This window comes from Odocoileus virginianus, chromosome 2, assembly GCF_023699985.2.
Source record: "Odocoileus virginianus isolate 20LAN1187 ecotype Illinois chromosome 2, Ovbor_1.2, whole genome shotgun sequence".
NCBI classification, from domain to species: Eukaryota; Metazoa; Chordata; class Mammalia; order Artiodactyla; family Cervidae; genus Odocoileus; species Odocoileus virginianus.
In genome coordinates this window covers 71,578,083-71,600,350 of record NC_069675.1, presented here as the reverse complement: position 1 = coordinate 71,600,350, position 22,268 = coordinate 71,578,083, and the positions used below count along the sequence as shown (strand labels likewise).

The window sequence follows — 22,268 nt, the reverse complement described above, 5'->3', positions numbered from 1 at the left end:
GGGTGATGGAGAAGGGGTGATGGATATGAGACAAATTTAGAATGAGAAAAAAAAAAATCAACACACCACATGACTATAATGAAATTCATCATAAGGAAGAGAAAATTTAGGATGACAAGATTTGGATTCTTGATGGACCAGGTTTTATTCACAAGATGAAAAATATAAGAAAAAGAAAAAGAGTTTTTGGCAAATTTTTAACAACAAAATGCTTCATTCAATGCTTAAACAAAGAAGAACACTTAAAAAGAACACTTCAAACTCTGATTAACCATGCCAGAAATCTGGTACATTGTATCTAGAAGAACTTAAGCTCCATGAGGACAGGGACTTTTTCTGTTTTGTTGGCTGCTTTATTTCTAGCTCCTGCAACATACAGTAGGCACTTATTATATATTTGTTGAATCTGTGAAAGGATGATTTAGGTAAGTTTCAGCTTTCTATGTCAATTAAACCAAAAAGTAATTTAAAGATGAACTAAAAAGCCTCTTGATGAAAGTGAAAAAGTTGGCTTAAAGCTCAACAATCAGAAAACTAAGATCACGGCATCTGGTCCCATCACTTCATGGGAAATAAATGGGGAGACAGTGGAAACAGTGTCAGACTTTATTTTGGGGGGTTCCAAAATCACTGCAGATGGTGATTGTAGCCATGAAATTAAAAGATGCTTACTCCTTGGAAAGAAAGTTATGACCAACCTAGATAGCATATTAAAAAGCAGAGACATTACTTTGCCAACAAAGGTCTGTCTAGTCAAGGCTATGGGTTTTCCAGTAGTCATGTATGGATGTGAGAGTTGGACTGTGAGGAAAGCTGAGTGCCAAAAAATTGATGCTTTTGAACTGTGGTGTTGGAGAAGAGTCTTGAGAGTCCCTTGGACAGCAAGGAGATCCAACCAGTCCATCCTAAAGGAGATCAGTCCTGAGTGTTCATTGGAAGGACTGATACTGAAGCTGACACTCCAATACTTTGGCCACCTCATGTGAAGAGTTGACTCATTGGAAAAGACCCTGATGCTGGGAGGGATTGGGGGCAGGAGGAGAAAGGGACGACAGAGGATGAGATGGCTGGATGGCATCACCGACTCGACATGAGTTTGGGTAGACTCCAGGAGTTGGTGATGGGCAGGGAGGCCTGGTGTGCTGCGATTCATGGGGTCGCAAAGAGTCGGACATGACTGAGCGACTGAACTGAACTGACTGCAGTTAAAGATTTACGATATGTCCAGCATTGTTTTAAATTCCTACAGGGAATATAAATTATGATACTTCTTTTGTATCCCCTTTCCCACATGAATAAATTACTAAGTTTTACATAACATTAGTAATTTACTATGCTACACAATACAAAATACAGCTAAATTCTGAGGAGGAACAATACCATAACGGGTATCTATTGGTATAGAATGGACATGAATAAAGTGATGCAATATTAATACGAAGGGTCACAAAAAACTAAGACAAAGTTTTGGTAAAGTGAGGTTAGACTCTAGAAAAGTCAAAGAGAGGCAAAGGGCAAATATTAACAAATATTTATGTTATTTACATTTGCCAATATTTATTTATATTGGCAAATATTAATAAAATGCCAACTCTCTCTGAAGACCTTCCTCATTGTCCCATTTCTAAACAGAATTGATTCCCTTCTTAGAACTGTGAACAGCACTGTGATCCTCTGTTACAGTCCTTAACCCACTCAGTCACTTCTCCTAGTATTTGTAACGACTTTCCCCAGCAGACTATAAGCTCCTGAAGGGCAGAGAATGTCACCTGTATCATATGTCACATATTTCTGACCCAGTGCCTAGCACTAACAGACATGATTGTGTGGGAAAGAGAGAGAATTTGTATTCTAAAACATAGCCAAAACACAACTTTTCAGGTGTTTAGGCGTGAGGACTAAATGAAGCAGATACTTAAAGAGTAGTTTCTCACTTTACTGTAGTTTTGAGTTCAATGGAAAACTAAAACTGGATATATAAACCCAACTTCATCCCTGGGGCCCTCAAAACTTGACTGAGACTCAAATTCAATTATAACTCCTTATCTAAACATTCAGATAAAACTTTCAAAAGTCTGTTTCCCAGATTTATCAATATCAGTCTTCTGATACATACAACAATCAAAAGTAAAAATTAAACAATCTGCAAAACCAAGAAAAACAAATTCAAACAGTTCCTTTTTATGATCTTTAAAAATGGCGGCGGGGGGGAGTAATTAAAGATTTATGTAGAGAAAGCTAAGTATACTAACCTTGGGATATATATATATATATATATACACACACCAGACAACAGAAATACAGGCAATCTAAAGCCAAGTACATTCTATTCGCTTAAAGCAATAAACCCCATAAATTCTGGTGTGAAATCTCTTTCCACATTTAAATTCTATCTATTATTCAAAATACACCGATAACTACTTGATCAGAGAGAAGAGCACTATAAAATAAGTGAACCATACTACCTGATCATCTATTGTAGCATAGTCTTCCAATGAGAAAAACAAATCACAGAAGTAATCCATTTGATTCTAAACAACTTTTAGACAATCTTCAAGTGAAGTTAAACAGAAAATCTTTAAGCTAAAAAACACCTAGGGTGACTTAAATCTAAAAGAATCATAGAACAAGATTTTGGTGGTGCTTAATAAACATCAACATGCCCTAGCTGCAAAATAGATGAGTTTAGCTAGAAACAAAGCATTGCATTTGCAGCCAATAGTAATGATGATTAAGCTGAAGAAAGACATGTTTTTCTTGTCATCTTTATTCAAGTATTTCACAGCAGTTATATTACAAATTACAGTAAATGTTCAAAATTCCAGAATTCAAAAATTAAATAATTTACTTCAAACTAATGTAAAATGAAGTCAAATGTAAAACATCAACTTAACACAATTCTAAATTAAACTACAAACCCAAAAATAGACCATAGTTGAGGAGGTCTACTTACTCTACAAAGTAGACATACATGAATGAAACCAAAGAGGACTCCCAAAGTCTAAATAACCAAATGTACAAAATACAAAAGATGTTGGTACAAGTCCAAATTCAAGCTTACAATGTGATTACAAATAATAATTATAATAACAATGGCATTCAGCTACGGGACCTGACACTGAAGATACCTACTGAATAGCACCATAGCTGAACCAACTTAATCAAAAAATGGGAAGATATTACCACCCTACTCCCTAAAAAATAAAATCCAGTAAACCTACAAATACATTGGCATATGAGAAAAATCAAGTCATGAAAGGATGTACTGAAAGGACAACAAAACAAACAAAAAAAATTAATCACAGGTGAGATTCAAGCTCAAAAACACAATTAACTCCACAGCCATCAGTTTCAACCCTAGTGCGGTTCCATCGTCTTCAAAAGCTCCTATGGTCCCCACAGCTGAGCATTAACTATTGTTGGGCTGGGCTGTGATAAATATTTTAGTGATCTGGGAGCAAGGTTTTACACAGGAGCTAATGTATAATGCTCACAATAGGAAATAAGAACAGAGGTCAATTTGTACATATTTTTGCCAATGCTATACAGCAAAAATTAAGAACTTACAGAAAGGTAAACAAAATTAAGTCGCTTGGATAATTTCACAAGCTGCTTTAAATTATAGAACCACCAGATATCTGTAAAATAAGCAAAACTGGTATAGCATGTTTCTTTTGCAGGGGGAAAGGGGCCAGAGGAGTTGGTTCAATTTCAGCTCATTTTTCTCCCCTTGGCATTAGATTGGCTTTCTCTTTAAGACCTAAACTGTTCAGAGTGGCAGATCCTATCATACTGAGGTTGCCTCCTATTTCTCTTATCTCTATCAAGGTTAAAATTAAAAAACTTGATCTTTTGGAAGCATTTTAATGCTGAACATAAATAAATTTCCCTTGTCAAACTCACTGATGGCTAAAACCTTAACTTGTACAAATTTAGTAACTTACTAAGAACATGTGCATTTTTTTTTCCATTCACAAGTGCTGCTGTTACTTGAACAGAATGCTTCTGAATTAGAGTAACTGGAATAAATATTTAAAGAAAAATAGTGCAGCAAGAACCTGAGACTTGCAAAAAACCCTTTTACCAGAAACTTGCTACAAAAAATCTGCTACATCTTATTTCATCAAATCTTTAAATTCTGTAACAATTTCCATCAAAATACAAAATGCTAATGTATTAGACAGTAAAATAGCTTGAACTGGTATGATGGTAATAAATACTAAAGAAAGCATGAAAATCCTCCCAATAATCAAATTAGAGGTTTCAAATGACCTCCCCTTTAAAATTGGTTCATCGTTAATCGCACTTGCCCACCTTAAAAATACAGTGTGTCTACACGGGTAGCATCTTGAATTATATGACTAACTGAATATCATGAAAAGTTCATAGGTATAAAGAAAACAAGTGGCATTATTTTAAAATTAAACTAGAGTTAGAAAGCATAAAGTGTTCATGTAAATGCAAAGAAGCACTTAAGATTACTGCAGTAGCCTTGGCCAAAGCGTGCTTTCTGCACTGGCATCCAGCACCCTACAAAGCCAGAGACAAGAAGACAAGTACCTTAGCTTCAGCATGTAAACGGTGGTGAAGTGAATACAGAACTCTGTAGACACCGTTGGTAACTAAAATACAAAAAGCTGAGGTAGCTCAGTATCTCTGCAGTAGTCCAAGACCATTTGCTCTAATTAAAACCCAAACTACATGTGTTGCATATATTGGAAAGACACACCTGTGCAGCTAACGGCTATAATGAATGAAGGCATCAAGCCAACTTGTCAAAATTTTCTACTTTTTTGTTTAAAAATCATCTGATAAAAAAAGTCACTGCACTCCTTTTGCCTCTTTGCAACTGCCTAGACTGTGTCTCTGAATTTGTAGAAAGTTTTTGTAAAACTAGTAATCCATAATTAATTTTATATAAGTACAAGTCACAGAAATCACTCAACAAGATCCAAAATGGGTTCTGATCAAAATGAATAGTTAGTTGTGAAGGTAAGCTTATGATGAGGGATTTAAATATTAATACTGTTATTCAAGGACCATACCAGAGCTCACTTGCAACTATGCCTATTGAAAAAGAATTTTATGGAGCTCCCAGACAAAAATTCCTCTTTTCTTTCCATTTGGCAAGCCCTGGCTTTAAACCAAAACAGTAATAATTTGCTATACATGAAAATCATTCTTCTCTGGGAACTCAAACATGAATATCCATTAAATTACCACTGACAGAAGAAAATAGAAGGCAGTTCTATTTTCTGACCATCATTGTCATCAATACCAAAAAGAGTGTGTTTTTTTATTTTTGGATGGATTGTGTATTATTTTTTGTTGTTGCTTCATCACATGTTTCTTAAACAGAAACGAACCATACAGGAAAACTTACCATTTTTAGTATATTTTGTAGCTTAACAACTTTCTTGATTGAGTTTTAAAAGCGAAATAGGCATTTTATACCAAATCACTGGCTGCCTCTTAATGATACAGAGTATCAAAACTTATTTTCAGGGCTGTGACCAAAGAAAACATTCTAATTCATTTGCTACAAACAAGCCCATCCTTGTGTTTAGCCTTATCCTTTCTCAAATGAATAAAAAGGCACATTAAAGGCAGTTCTAAAGAGCCTAATCTAATTTCATCCAGTTTTTTCAGTTTCCCACCAGAATATACCAATTTCAAAACAGGCTTTAGTCCATTACCCAGAGAAAAAAATAAAACAAATATGATAAAAGGGGTAGAAAGGAGAGGGAAAGGAACAGGTTGCCCATTTTTTAAACAATTCAACACAGTAAGAACTGCCCCATCCAGTTTCCTCAAATTTGCTGGTCTGCTCCCTAAGAGAGAAGTCTCCAAAAAAGAGTGCACAAAAAGAGGAGCAGAAGTGAGAGCAGTTTCTGTAGCACCAAAATCTCCAATCTGTGGGGTTGTATTTTTTATTTGTGGAAAATACAACATGTTTCTGAAGTTCTGTTTGGTTCTTGTAGGCTGGTTGGTTTCAGGTACCTGAGACAATAGCACCAAATTCAACAGAGAGAGAATGAGTGAGAGAGCACTTTACGCCAAGGCTCTGCACGTTAATTGGTGCAATTTGAAATTGAATGGCTCAGAAGACTGCTCTGTCAGGAGCAGATTGGAGGGGATAAACCACTCTTCTTGAAAGGTTCATAGGAATGTCTCAAACATATGAACTGTTCTTTCCATCTCCTATAAGGGGGAGGAAAAAAGTACAAGTTACCTATTAAAGGAAATACAAAAGCATTATGGAAAAATTCACTTCAAATCAACTTTCCCAAGAAAGAAATCTAGATACAAAGTTAAGCTTTAAATATATTCCTGATTATAATACTATAGTTACTGTGTAAGACTATCTACCCTAGACATTTCCAAATGCCTCCTATTTTATGTTTAGGCTAATGAGGATGACACTAGCAACAAGGAGTTCTTATTATACCAGATATTTTATTAAGAAATTTGCATATATAAATAATTTGCTAGGGAGTAAATAGCAGAGTCAAGATTTGGATACAGAATCAGGATTTGAATACAGGTAGCCGCACTCCAGAGCCTACATCCTTCACTACTCATTATGGAGTAGGTTGCCATTTCCGTCTCCAGGGGGCCTTTTCCACCCAAGAATGGAACCTGGGTCTCCAGCATTCCAGGCAGATTCTTCACCATCTGAGCCACCAGGGAAGTTCTCATTATATTCAACTCCCAAAGCAAAATGAATGTATTCCATATAGTAAAACTTGTACCCAAAGTAGAATGCACCATGTTCCCAATGCTGTTCACTTCAATTAAGAGTTGAAATTTAGAAGGAAAAAAAAAAAGCCAGAAAGAGTCAATGCCACCACCACCAGGAATGCCACTCACTAGTGATTCTGCTATAGATTTCCTTCCCTCCTAAATGAGGCCCCAAGATTATACGGTTCCAAGACCCAGACTGAAAAATGTTTCACTGCTGAAGAGTATTCAGTCCATTCATGATAATCAAATATCATCGTGTGAACAAAGAAGCTCTAGAATTTTTAAAAAGTAAGGAACTCTACCCCACACATTACATTCAGATAGGCAAATGCCAAATACATCTAAGACATCTGATTTTCTTTTCCCTCTTTATGAAAAATAAATGTGTGTGTGCTCAGTCATGTCTGACTCTTTGCGATCCCATGGACTATAGCCCATCAGGCTCCTCTGTCCATGGGATTTCCCAGCCAAGAATACCAGAGCGGGTTGCCACTTCCTACTTCAGGGACCTTCCCAACCCAGGGATCAAACCCCCATCTCTTGTGTCTCTGCACTGGCAGGTGGATTCTTTACCACTGCGCCACCCAAAACACCTCCAAAGAAATTATATCCTACATCTCTACAGAACTAATAAGGTATACTAACAGATTATCATCTAATCAAAAGGTTATATAAATGATCGATCAAAATTACTCCTGCTAAATGTTTCATCATATGTTACTGAGTAGGAGAAAAGTCCAGTTATGAAACAGAATATATAATACTATCCCAACTTTTAAATATACATTCATACTTATATACATGTTATGTACATCTAGACATTTTTAAAGGATGGAAGATATTCTAAGAGATTAACAATGATTAGTTTCCTCCAGATGGTGGTATGTGGGTGATGTTTTTATTTTTTCATTTTTGCTTTCCTATTATTTCTAAATCATTATATAAGGTTAGTACAGATTCATAAAAATGTGACAGAAAAACATGATTACAAAATAAGTTTTAAGTGCACTCTTGCTTTGATTCAAGTATAATACAGGCGTTGTTTTTGTTGTTTAGTTGCTGAGTCGTATCTGACTCGTTTTTGACCCCATGGATTGTGTAGCCTGGTGGTAGGCTACACAATCCATGGGATTTTCCAGACAAGAATACTGGAGTGGGTTGCCATTTCCTTCTCCAAGGGATCTTCCTGACCCAGGGACTGAACCTGCATCTCCTGCACTGCAGGCAGATTCTTTACCACTGAGCCACCTGGGAAGCCCAATACAGGCATGCCCTGGAGACACTGCCTTCCAGACAAAAACAAAGGCAGTCATATAAATCTTTTAGTTTCCCAGTGCAAATAAAAGTTGTGCTTACACTACACTGTGTAATGGCATTATATCTAAAACACAATGTACAGACCTTAATTTTTTTTAATATTTTAAAATTTGTGGGGAAAACAATGCTAACCACCATCTGAGCCTTCAGAAAGTCATCATCTTTTTGCAATAACATCAAAGATCACTAATCACAGATCACCATAATACTGAAAATGTTTGAAATACTACAATTATCAAAATGTACCACAGAAACACAAAGTGAGCAAATGCTGTTGGAAAATGGAGGTGATACCACAAATCTTCAACTTGCAAAAACTACAGTATGTGCACAGCACAATAAAGCAAGATATGCCTGTATTCCTTATTACACATGCAAAATAGGCACATCCTCTACACATAAATCTTTAACATACTAAAAATGTTCCTTGAGAACAGAGACTTCTGTCTTATTCATTTTTTGCATTTACATTTGCTCAGATGACCTCAAAAAGCAGAAGAGTGACTTAATGATGTAAATTATTTGAAAAAAGATATAAGCTCATATTTATAAGAAATTTTCTTATGGGCCAGAGTTGTCTAGAAAGGGAATGGCTCACTTCTATGGTATCCAAGCATAAGGACAACCACTCATGTGGCTGTTTCACAGGACTAGATCTGATTAAATGAGATGACTTTTAAGTTCTCTTCCAATCATTACTAGGTGGCCAATAGGTCTCATGGCCCATACCAACTCCTTTTAACCAGTAGTGGCTGCCTAGAGAGTAGTGGTAGCATGGACTGTGAGGCCATGCTCACATTCAACAGGCCCAAGTGATATTCATAATCCATGAAGTCGCTGAGAAGCCAGAAAGGGGAGAACTGCGACATGCTATCCTATGTATCTGCCAACCATGAATTTCTGTGCTTTGATAAACAAAGAATCCCAGATTACTTCTGTTCTGAGACAAAAGGGTACAAAGAGGTTATTTTTATAACTCTTAATGATTCTTCTTAATCTTAAATCTTCAAATCACTCTTCAGTTACTTGGTGAAAAATTTAAAATAAAATAACTTTGTTTTCTCTTTATTTTGTGCCAAGTAAAAACACATATTTATTTATTCTCTAGATGAACTAAACACTTACCTCTATAAGTTGTGATTTGTCATAATCTTTACGGTGACGGTAGATGCACTGACTAAGAAGAGAATATAATCTCTCAAGTTGATCAACTGCCAGATTGTTGCTTTTATCTACCAACAAATCAAGCAATTTCTAAGAAAAATTAAAAGAATAAAATGAAGTTTGATTTCATTGTTCACACTGAAACAGTACTACTCAAATGCAAGGCAACAGATACCACATGCTATGGTGTAAACCTGACACCTTAGTTTAGAAGATTCCAGGGCTTAGTTTATCACCAACAACATTCTCATATTTCTAAACCTCTCAAAACACAAACAACTCTTTTTCATTAGAAGCCCTAGAGTACTCGTATTCCAAGGTTCAAGGAAAAAATTACTAACACTTACTTTATTTCCATTCATTTAAAACTGCCCAGGAAGAGCTAAGCTTACCTTCAACCTCTCATGGTCAACTATAAGAGGCGGCACAGGCTCAGATGGCTCTTCTGGAACCAGTTCCAGGCTTGTTGTTTTTGCCTGTTCTAAAATTAACTTACGATATTTCTTTACTTTAGAAGCACCTACAATTGAAAAAAAAATGCACTGCAGCAAATAAAAGTTAATAAAAATCAGGCTTAAACTATTATAAATTCTTTTACCCACCGCAAATCCTTTTTGGAATAAAGATATTATTCTTCAAGTAATAAATGATTTTTTGAGGTAAGACTAAGAAACCCAAGTTAAAGAGGACTAAACCACAACTATGAAAGCCAAGTCATACCAGAATATCATCTAACAAATGTATCCACTGAAAGGAAGATAAAAGCAATCTTCAGCTCTAAGCAGTAACTTATAAACTATCTTCACTCTCTGTATGATAATCATTTTAAAATGTGGAGCTTTCATAACTAGAAGAAAAGGAAGCAACATAGAAAAGCAGATGCTAACACAAAGTAAGGCCAACCTGCTTCATATCTGCCTCCCAAAGCAAAACATTTTCCTCAACATTGCCTGAAATTTCTTATTTTTCTCAGTTATACTGCCTGTGTTACACAATATTTTCTCTTAAAAATATAAGCCCATTAAAAATGCAAAAGGTCTAGTGTCTTTTCCTACTGCCTTAGAGTAAATTAATATAATTTAATTACTTTCCTCCCAACATTCTCCTGAGACCAACCACACGGAAAAAAATAGAAATTTGGAGGCAGCTAAGAGGATGAGATGACTGGATGGCATCACCAACTCGATGGACATGGGTTTGAGTAAACTCTGGGAGTTGGTGATGGACAGGGAGGCCTGGCGTGCCGCAACTCATGGGGTCGCAAAGAGTCGGACAAAACTGAGCGACTGAACTGAACTGAAGCATTATCTGAGAGCGCCAGGCACTCTGAGGAGCAGAAAGGGAAGGCAGACCATCAGCCCTATGCACTCTGAGCGGGAGTGCTCTTAAGAAGAGACGGGCAGGGGTAGGGGGCCACAAGGACAAACTTGGACCATTTCAGAACTTTTTACAGGACCTGGCCCATGTTCTGGGAAACTAAGGAGAATCTTTCTCCTCCCTCCTGCATTAGTCCTCTTATCCCCAAGTCTTTAAACAATTCTTTCTCATCAATGCCTGCTATATAAGTAATAAAAGAACCAAGATGTTGACTTCAAAAACATATACCCTGATGTATCACAGAAATTTTATATTAAAGACAGCCTTTAGACTGAAAACCTATATTTACAGTTCAATTAACATATGCTAGAAGTTTTGTTAAGACCATACAAATCCTCATTATTACACCCATGGACATCTGGGGGTCCAAGAACCTGAGTTAGGAACCACTGCGCTAGGTTACATTGTCCTGGACAGTTACAAATGAAAACTTCAGGTGAAACTTTTACACAGCAAATACTTTTAAAGCTGTTAGCTGAACATAATATTCATTTAAACCTTTTCTGTAAGCTTACTAAAATCTAATAGTGAAGTAGCATTACAAAGACTCTCCCACCCACCCATCTATTCTGCCTCATAACAGGAGTCTCTCCCTTTTCCCCACACTGTCCCATTCATTACTTAATTCTAGCTTCAACACACTTTTTAAGTTCTGTCTATATGATAGCCCAGATAAATAATGCTTCTAAAACTGTTTTCTACTATTATATATTAAAAATTTTCAAGAGGCAGCATTTAAATCTGTACCTTTCTCTTTATCTGTTAAAAGAATTCTAAGACTTTGAACAATACCATCCTACTCTAATTCTTCCAGATGCTCAAACAAGCTGGCATTAAACAACTTTTCTCACAGAGCCCAAATTCCAGGCTAACACCATATACTCCACACAATTTAGAGAGCACAATACAATTTCAAGATAATTGAGTGCAAGACTAGTTACCTGTTTAGGAAGGAAGTGCACACTGAACAGGGTAGGTCTGTCTCTTAATACACCCCACCCCACCATGGGCTAAAGAATCATGATAAATAGCAAAGCAGGGCCAGAAACCCTCAACTCGCCCCTATATCCACTGCTTCTTCAGGAATCACATATTCAAGGGAACTCAGGAGTGGACAGAGAGTTCTGACTCGGCAACACATGTAAATCCATGGCTGATTCATATCAATGTATGGCAAAAACCACTACAATATTGTAAAGTAATTAGCCTCCAACTAATATAAATAAATGAAAAAAAAAAGAATCAAGTCACTTTGACAGTGAGGATTCTGCTGCTTTCTTCCACCACTGGTTTATAAAGCAAGAGTGTCTCTAGATTAACACCCCTCAGATTCAACTGACAATGACTGCCTGGCATGAATATACCTTAGGATGTGCCAGGTACCAGGAGAGGCAATTAACATATAAGACTTATTTAATCCCTGCAGTGACACCACCCTAAAGTTTAATTCAGAAGATGGAAAGACGCAGGGCCAGAGAATACAAGCAACTAGCTCAGAGTCACATGATTATAATAAACAACAGTGGAAATATGTGGGTTTCTATGACTCTGATATACCATACTGCCATAGCATCCAAGTCTTCTCACCTACCTCTCACCCCATCCCAACAATCCTTCTGTCAGAAATCCCATCCTCTTAACAACTGTGGATTTACTCAACTTTTAGTCATAAATCCATTAGGAAAGGGATGATAATCAGACAGGAGCACGAAGAGGAAGCAGCCAGGAAAGCAATGCCTTCTGGACGATAAACCCTCTAAAACATACACCAAAATTTATTATGTGTATGTACACTTTTCTAGGAAAAGGGGTGAAAACTGCAACAGATTTTGCAGTTTTCTCAAAGGGGTATAATTATTCATCAACTATTGCTACTGGGGACCAGATAAAATATGCATGTAATTAACTTTGCAGTTTAAAACCTCAGGAAAAATTTTAAAACATTAGCTCTACCTTCTTTATCCAGTTCTGCATCTTTAACCTCCACATCAGGGCCAGGCTCTAACTTCTCATTAGTGCTACATTCCAGTGCCTCTAGTTTCTCAGGATCATCTCCATGATTTTCATTTGAAGTTTCTGGTTTTTCTTTTGACTGGTCCTCCAGGAGAATCTTTTGTTCAGAACTACATTTATATCCACTGCCACAGCAAGAAACTACTTCAGCTTTGCCATTCTGACAGTCCAGAACTGGTATTCCTTCAAAACTATCTGTGGAGGCCTCACCATTTAGACAGCCTCCTTTAAGGAAAGGCTCTTTCCGAGACATCTGTTCTGGATTTAGAGAACTGCTGCTGTTGATGAGTAGAGACTCATTTGAACTTTCCTCTTCGGTAGATGCAAAGTTCTCTTTTGTGCTTGCTCCATTGTTAAGCCTCTGCCCCTGGTCCATGTCCATGATGTCACAGGATGATTCATCATTGGTCATAGATAAGTCTCCAGTCTCTTCTCCATTTTCTTCATGGCAGTCAGTGCTTACCTCAAACTCTCCATTTTCCAGTAATTTCCTGTCCTCCATATGATTCTCATAGTCAGTAAATTTGGTGTCCTCTTCATCTTTTTTTAAATTATTGACTTTCCTTTTCTTAATAATTCCTTTACCCCACTGTGATCGCCGCCGTGATTTTCTCCGAACTCGAACTATTTTACAAAGAAGGGGAAAAGATATATAGAACTTGGAGGTGCAATGCTTGTTTCACAAATGTTTATTAAATAAGATCCAAAAGAAAGTAAACCCATACTACCATAACACAGAGACAAAAACTACTTAGCTCTTGGCACCCATGCTGACTAATCTTCACACCTACAAAATGGATATGATGTCAGGGATGAGCTCTGACAAATGAAAACCTTTTAAATTTATTTCCTATATGAGTTGACTAAGCACTCACTCTTTACAACTGCCCTACTTTATTGCTACTTTATTGCTTTTCCTAATTCCTAGAACCCGAGGGCCAAGCACACTACACATTTAGGGAATGGTCACATTACCAGGCTGCCTGGAAGGTTTGGGGCTACAGCCCTGGATTTCCACCAGGAAAATGACTGCTTTGCCAGCAAGACCCCCCAAAGCTCTTAAACCATAAAAGAAATTAAGATATGATCGAATAGTGAAGAGACAAAAGTTACAGGTATCTCTACTGCCTCTCCTTTCATAAGAAATAGAAGCCCTATGAAGTTTATACAGACAATGTGGTTAGCCACCTGTTAGCCTTCTATCACAAATGTTTCTCCTAGCAGGATCAATTTCTTGCAAAGGTGTTATTGGAAAATATGCAGAAAACAAGTCTTCTGCTATCAAGGCAACCAACAATAACATTAACAAACACTGAAAATAAATATTTGGTCAGTTATATAAAGTAAGAGACCTACAAAAGTTGCAGGGACTATACTCTTTGGTGTGAGAAACTATCAAGAGTTTTATCAGTAGATAGTTGGTACTTCCAGGTCATGATGGACACAGGAATATTTATTTCCCATATTATGTATCAAAGGTAGCTGGTTGTGCAAGTCGATCTCATTGTCCCTAAAATGAAAAGTTAACTTTTATTTTGCAATATGGGACACTTGCATGAAGAAATTTAAATATAAAAGTTATTAAAGCAAACTAGTTAAGCTAGAGACCTATTACTTCTGATGTCTACCACTGGATTCTGAATATTAGTTGAGAGCCATCAGAGCAAAAGTAATTCATTTTTTCAAGGCTATAAAAGTAATGTCAAATCTGGCTTAGTTTAAAAAGAGATAATATATATTTTTAATATGTCAATGTTGAAAGCTTTCTGGGCAAAGACATTTTAAAAAGAAAATGCAAATATGGGCCACTAAGTGGAGAATGTTTAATCCACAGTTTAAAATTGCTGTTGAAAGACAAACAGAAGGGAATACGGTCTTAAAACAACCCTCATTTCTTTACGTCAGCACTTAATATGAACTTGTGATCTTATCCATTAAAAGAATTCTAAAACATTATCATGTATGTGTACACTTTTCTAGGAAAAAAAATGGATAAAGATCTTTTTTTTTAATAAAGATCTTTTAATGGATAAAGATCATAATGTATCAACAGCACACAGTGTGTTTGCATACTTTTTCACCCTTTCATCTTTAATCCTTACTAAGTCTCTATAAAGATACCAAGGTAAGATATATGACAAATTGTCATAAATGTTACTCTTCTTTCTGATCTAAGAATAAATCTACCAAAGGTTTCTAAAATCATTTCCAAAACTCAACTTATTTAGTGACTTGGCTCAAAATTTATTTTGCCCTGAAAACTGTACTACCATTATAATCATCTCCCCATTCCTTTTCCCCCCATTTCTATTTTTATAATTTACAGTTACAGGGTAATTGGAGATGAAATTTCTATATTAGTTTACTTTTAAAAGCACAAGCTAAAGTGATGAGCATTCATAAGCATTTCATTACTTACATGAAAGATTAATCCAGTCCATATTAAAAGTGAAAGAAAAGTATTCAGCTTGCTCTTTCTTTAAAATGTAGAACTGTTAGGTTTTTCTACCTGACCAGTCACTCCTGACATTGTGTCCTTGCTTATTCTCCAACAACCAAAGTGACAAGAGGTTCCCTTTTCCTTTCCTCACTAAGTCATGAAGCACTAAAGCCAAGAGGCTTGTCCCTGCTCAATCGAGAGCCAGCTCAATTATTTGATATGTACTCGTACCCTAAGCAAAAGCTAGGAACCTTTCTGAAGCAAGGTTACTTCTAATGCTTTCACCCCAGATAAGAAAGAGAAAATGTTCTTATTTGCGGGGAGGTCAAACTGGAGATATTTTCCCCGTCTTTTTATAATCACTTCTAACGCTTAGTGAGATTTTGGTCAAATAAGAGAAATTGGTTATATACGTGCCACAAGAACCAAGATTTTTGTTTCAGTCACTGCTCTATCTACCACCTTTTTCGGGGGTACTTTGTGTGAAAAGTCCATTTAGAGGCACGGTCTTTAAAATCAAGTTTTACAGCATCTCTGAGCTTGTTCCCAAAACCTTAGGTTCTTAGGAAAGCAACTCTTCCATAGGGAGATTTAGACATACTGATTTAAGTAACTTAATGTAAAATAGTCAAATGGTGAGTCACATATGCCATCTACTGGTCAGAGAAAACAAAACCCACATTTGTAGATTAAAAAACATTTTAACACTTACAGAAAATTAAAACTGCTGAAGCAATATTCAATATATTTTAGTGGGTAAATATTTTTATCAGTTGCAGAGAATGTAAGTATTTCAACATTTAAATTAGAGTCTTCTGTTAGATAATCCAGGTCACGATTCAAGGTACAACCAGGAAAAATAGCTTAATCAGCTTCCTGGGATGAAATGCACCATTAACTCCTTCAAATTTTCTCACACATGAATGCCATTTATCACAAAGAGGACAAGATTTAAAAAAAAAAAACCTGAGTCTGGTTCATTCATTCAACTTCAATGCCACTGGTGGAAGAACTTATCATGGCCATCTTTACTGATGGCTGGAGCAGAATTACCACCTTTATATCAGAAGAACAGCATACACAACCCAAAGATGGCCATCTTTAGTGAAACATAAAAATTACATTAGGAAGATTCTGTGTTTATTAACATTTGTCTTTTAGAAATTTTTACAGATCACCATGAATAAGGAGAAGTGAGGAAAATATAGAACACTGAATTTTCCCCTTCTAAATACACCTCACTTACAAAACAAACAAAAGAAAACAAACAAAAAGAACAAAGCAAACAAAAGAAAAATAAATAAATACATCTCACTTAAACAAAACCAGAAAAAGAAGGCTGAATAGATTTTTCTCAGAAAAATCAACTTCCCACTGTCAATTCAAGCACTCTCTTAAGCCAGAGTTTCATTTCCCACCATAATGAGAGCACCCTGCATAATATACAGCAAGGGGTTGAAGGTGGGGTGAATAAAAATCTATTGGCTCCATATCTCTTTCTAAAACCCAAAGTTTAAAGCTGAAAATATTTAAATCTAGTTCAACTACAACAGCAAGCACTGAGCAGAGATAGAAAAAAAAGCAAATAAGGTTAAAGAAATATACTGATTCAGCATCTTACCCCACAAGCTCCTGGAAGCCCTTTGGTGTATGTGCCCAATTCCTAACACTTCTGCCTCATTCACAGTTGTTTCCACTGCTGGATAACAAGATCTCAAATACTCACATGCACATTTATTTGCAGAACTGTGCCAGACATCCATTGGATTTCTTTGTTTGTGCCGAAATGCCTCTTCAACTCTAGTTTCTGTCTTTCGAGCTCCAGTACCATGAGGATTTATTTGTTCTACTGTTACTGATAAGCCTGCAAGCAGAAGATAAGCGATACCTATTTAAATATTCCCAGCTACATAAACCAACAAGGTTAAAAAAAAAGTCTGAAATACTGAGTTTTAAAGTCATTAATTATACTTGGACAGTTTGTAATTTGGATGAAAATAGTACCTTTTGTTTTAAGATGGGAAAGAAACTAGATATCATATCATAAAAATAAAACAGTAGGCCATGCTTATTTATACTTTATCTCCAAAGGGCCCCATGTTAACTCAGTTTATTTTGCAAAGGGATACACTTCACATTTTTTTGACTGTAAGACAGTAAGATTATATATTGCCAAAAAGTCATGATTTCTGCCATCTTAGAAAGTATAAGCACATACCGGGCTAATAAACCCCATTCATATAAACCATTTCCATCTGATATAAGCTGGCTGTTACACCACACTGTGTAAGTTTGGTTTTCCTGCATTGATCTTCATAAAAATAACTGTTCCATCTCAATTTTCTTTACTAGATCTCTTTCTTCTATGCTGTCTTTAGTGTTGCCATCCAAGTTTCTAAGGACTATCTCTGGAATCCCTTTTCTTCTCACTTTAATCTACATCTTCCACCACAAGTATCATTCATGCCTTCAGCTTCTACTGGCATTATATAATTATTCCCAAATCACACTTTAATCCAAAAGTCTCTTGAGCTCCTGATTTATATTAGCTGCCTACTTGATATCACCTACTGCATATCCTAAAGATAGATCAAGTTAAAAATAACTGGTTTCTCTTTTTCCCACAAAAAGACCTGTCCTTATATATTCCCTCTCTCTACTGGTAGTATTTGCATCTCTTTAAATCATTAAATCAGTAATGTGGCAGCTAATCTTGCCTCTTTCTTTCCTTCCCAATACCTTCCACCCCTGCAGCCACAACTCTTTCATGTTAATCCTACCTTCATTCCCACTTCAGTAATTAAAACTCTGGACTACTCCAACAGCCCGCACCCTCCAACAGTACAATTAACACAACATAAAAATCACTCATTTCAAGTGTACAATTGAGTGATTTTTAGTGGATTTACAGAGCTGTGCAATCACACAGCAATCCAATTTAAGTAACAGTTCCAGGCAATCACTAATCCACTTTTTGTCTCTATAATAGACTGGCTTTTGTGAGCATTTTATATGAATGGAATCATACAATACATGGTGTTTGGTGACTGTTTTCTCTCACTTAGCGTAACATTTCTAAAGTTCATCCATGTTGCACCTTGTTCTTTTTTATAGTTGAGCAGTATGTTGTTGTACAATACATCCTGTTTTGCTTACCCATTCATCAGTTGACAGACATTTGGGTTGCTTCTAGTTTTTAGTTGCTGTGAATAATACTGCTATGAACATTCATGTACAAGTCTGTATATGGACATATGTTTTCATTTCTCTTGGGAAGATCCCTAGGAGTAGAATCGCTGGGTCATATGGTAAACATGATGCTTAACTTTTTTAGAAACGGCCAAAATGTTTGCAAAACTGGCTCCGACAGCTTTTTAACTAGGCTCTCATCCTCCCACCCTGCCACAGTGAGACCTTGCTATTTCCTGCTGCCAAAACAATTATACCAATCCATTCCACTGCTTCAGATACTTCAATGACTCCTACTGCCTACAACAATTGTTCTCAAACTTCAGTATACATAAAAACCACTGTTAAAGCACAGATTTCTCAGCCTTACTACTCTCAGAGAACCTAGTTTCCCAGTTCTAAGCTGATGTGGATAATTAACACACATTTTAAAAAACACAGACCTACAGAATAAAGTCCAAGTCCATGACATTGATTCACTCAATTACTTGCACTTATATTCTAAATAAGGAGGAGAGAGACAACAACAACAACAAAATGACAAAAGCTATGGTGACCAGAGCCATATCAGATTAAGTGGCCAGGGTAGGCCTCTCTAATGCAGTAGAAGAAAAGCATATTCACAAGTCCAATGTCCTCAACCCAGCTCACCTTCTGAGCTCTATTTCTCACTCTTCTGTACATCTTTAGCAATGCCAGTTCACAGTTCTTCAGATATGCCACGTTATTTCACGTCTGTGCGATTTTATGCACTGTGCGTTCTGCTTACAATACTTCCTCCTTCTCTGTCACTGCCTCCCCGCTTCCCTCTACGGCACTACAGACAACACTTGTACATTCATTCCCCAAACTCTGATCAAAATGCCAGGTTTCCTACCAGGAGGTCTATCCTCTATGATGAATATGCTTCAGTTAGTGCATATGCCACACTGCACTTGATTTGTTTTACACTTACTCTCTCCTACTAAAGTATGAGTTCCCCAAGGACAGGATTATATACTGAACAAACAAAACACATGTGCTATGTGTTTATATTAACAAAATTGCACATAAAACTCCAATAGGTTAAAAAAAAAGTATTCCTAAATTTTTAAGAATTAGTATTAGATATTACCTGTTGAAAATAAAACTCTTCAAATATGAAAATCTATCTAAATCCTTTAAGAAGAGAAATCCATAATTAACAAAGATGTGTTCCTACAAAAGAAATTTCACTAAGTACTGCTTTATTTCTATAATTGGCACTAAAATTGCCATAGAAAGTAAATTTTTAAAACATCTTTGATTAGCCTCCAACCAATAAAAATAAATGAAAAAAAAAATAAAAGCACTAGTTCAAAATAAATAAATAAATAAATAATAAAACATCTTTGAGAATTTACATGACACATATTCGTATCAGAAATTAAGTAAAGGTTGGGCCTCAAGATACACTTTCATTATACCAGCAACTATAAATAAACACCACCCAGTGACACTCAGTGACCTCTTAGTCTTCAACAGCATGTTCACTTCTATAACTTACCTCTTTTTATTCTTGCTTCCTTAATTTCTTCACAGAGTTTATTAAATTCTGGATCCAACTCAGCTGCAATGATGGCATGTGCAGTATCCTTCAGAGTACAAGCCCTGTGCCTAATTATTTTGTCTGTTAAAAAGTTGGTATACATTTATTATACACACAAATGAAATAACATGAAAAAAGGGCATCTTAAGAAGAAAAGTAAAAGAACATAAACATTTAAATAAAACTGTAAAAAGCATTTCTAGATAAGAAGCAAATTCACTTTAAGTGATGAGTGAAAAATAAATATGGGCTTCCCTGGTAGCTCAGTGGTAAAGAATTCACCTGCCAATGCAGGAGAGATGGGTTTGATCCCGGGGTCGGGAAGATCCCCGGCAGAAGGAAATGCAACCCACTCTAGTATTCTTGCCTGGGAAGTCCTGTGGACAGAGGAGCCTGGAGGGCTATAGTCCACAGGGTCACAGGAGAGTCAGACATGACTTAGGGACTAAACAACAACAACAAAAAATATAATAAACTACTCAGTTAAGTTGACAATCCTGAGAACTATACTTTTAGAACTTCAAAGTACTAAGCCTACTTAACAAGTACCTCAAAGATATGGCTTTATTTGATAATTTTGAAAAGAATATTACCTTAAATAAAAATTCTTTAAAGATATAAAGAATATTCATCATACATCCAGCACCAGAGTTGCCATGCATAGACACTGAGGTTTCAGAAAACTATACATAATTTTCTCCATAAGAGAAAACTGGTCAAAATTATGTTAAAGAATATAATATATGCTAAAGCAAGGTGACCTATTAAAAAATTGTGATAGAAACAAATATGATAAGGCACTCTAAGAATGTAAGATGATATAAACTGTAGGTAGTTCTAGGAGAAAAGTGCATGCTTTGTTCTAGGTACACTACACCTAAAACTGGTAATAAAAGAAGAGTCTCTCTGCTTTACACTAAGTCCTCATTCATTAACAAGATGACATAACTGTGCTCCCTAGATCTGGCAACTTCAAGATGTTACAAATCACATAAATGCATTAATGTCACTTAATTTGTAACAGTATTTAGAACTAGAATCCAAGTCACAAAATAATATCTGCTTTTTCATCTCTAGCAAAGACAAAAAGTATAAAAATGCATCTTACATATAACTTTTCTTATTAGAATATCTAATAGTTCATTATGAAAAATCTTACAAAGACAAACATGCAGCACTCAAAAAGGCAGCCCACTAGTATATTTCCTTCAATATATTTTCTCTCAACTGTCACTCAATAAATATTGATTGTCAACTGCACCAGGAACTGAGTCAGGTGATGGCTACACAGTAGTAAACAAAACAGGTCTCCACTTTCAAGGAGCTTTTCAGACTAGTATAGGAAAGAGGTATTTAACCAAATAATCTCATATGCACATAGAAACACCTCCACCCACCCTTCCCTCACCCTTCAAAAAACCTGTAACAGCTATGATCAAAATCTCCAGAATATTGAATGGGCAAGTCAGGAGAGAATTCTCTAAATTAGGGGCACTTAAGGTGAGACTCAAAGCATGCATTAGGATAGCCACTGACGAAGGGAAAAACCAGTACAGGTTCAGAAAATACCATGTGAAAAAGTTCTGAAGTAAAAAGATCTTGGAGATTTCTAGAAACTGAAAGGTAGCCTATGTGATTAGCACACAAAAAGCAAGTGGCAAAGAGGAATCTGACCATATTGAAAGGATTTTAGATCTTATCCTAAGAGCAAAGAAAAGACCCATGCAGGGAAACAACATGATTTAATTCTCTAGATGATAAGGGACCATTGGGTGGTTTTCAGACAGAAAGTGATTTGATTTGTATTTAAGAGTATAGTAATACAGGCGGTACCAGAGGTCAAGGGAATGATAAAATGGAGATTGTAAGACCAATTAAGACTCGCAGGGAATTCTCTGGCAGTCCAGTAGTTAGGACTTGGTGCTTTTCACTACTAGGATCCAGGACCTAAGCTTAATCCCTGGCTGGGGAACTAAGATCCCACAGCTGCATGGCGTGACCAAAAAACATTTTTTTTTTTTTAGGCTAAGAAAAGTAGTCTACAAAGGTATAGGAAAAGAGGATATGGCTGAAAAAATAGAGTGTGGGGGAATGGTGGGAAATTCATTCACTTGTCTACTCACTGAATCTCCATTTATTGAGCAACCATTTATAAAACATTTTCTATATGTAAACTGTGTCAGTGCTGGAGATATGCAGCCCTGGCCTGAGAGATGCCTAAAATGAATGCCCCTTTAAATCCTGTTCATCTCCAGATAATGTCTTCTCTGTGCCCTGCTCACACTGTACATGTACCGAATACACACCTGATGAAACTGCATTATCATCAGCTGCTGCTGCCACAAGACAAAATTCAAAACTGCCACCTCTGTGCTACCCATATACCTTAACCATCTAGTATAATCACAAATAATCAGGTATTTGTCATTCTTATAAAACAGTGAGTTTCTAGATAAG

General features: G+C 36.3%; 1 protein-coding gene across 2 annotated transcripts in view; it reads right to left on the bottom strand.

Moving 5' to 3' along the window:
• Positions 1-2,749: 2,749 nt before the first annotated feature.
• The window catches only part of ATAD2B (ATPase family AAA domain containing 2B), a 122,570-nt gene continuing 103,051 nt past the window's right edge, over positions 2,750-22,268 (bottom strand). For both annotated transcript variants that reach the window (XM_070451180.1, XM_070451170.1), the window contains 6 exons: positions 19,770-19,892; positions 16,782-16,919; positions 12,556-13,239; positions 9,618-9,745; positions 9,187-9,315; positions 2,750-6,201 (listed from right to left, as the gene is read on the bottom strand). In XM_070451180.1, coding sequence (XP_070307281.1) covers positions 6,160-6,201; positions 9,187-9,315; positions 9,618-9,745; positions 12,556-13,239; positions 16,782-16,919; positions 19,770-19,892 — 1,244 coding nt within the window. In that variant the 3' untranslated portion in view covers positions 2,750-6,159. The remainder of the gene's footprint in view (positions 6,202-9,186; positions 9,316-9,617; positions 9,746-12,555; positions 13,240-16,781; positions 16,920-19,769; positions 19,893-22,268) is intronic.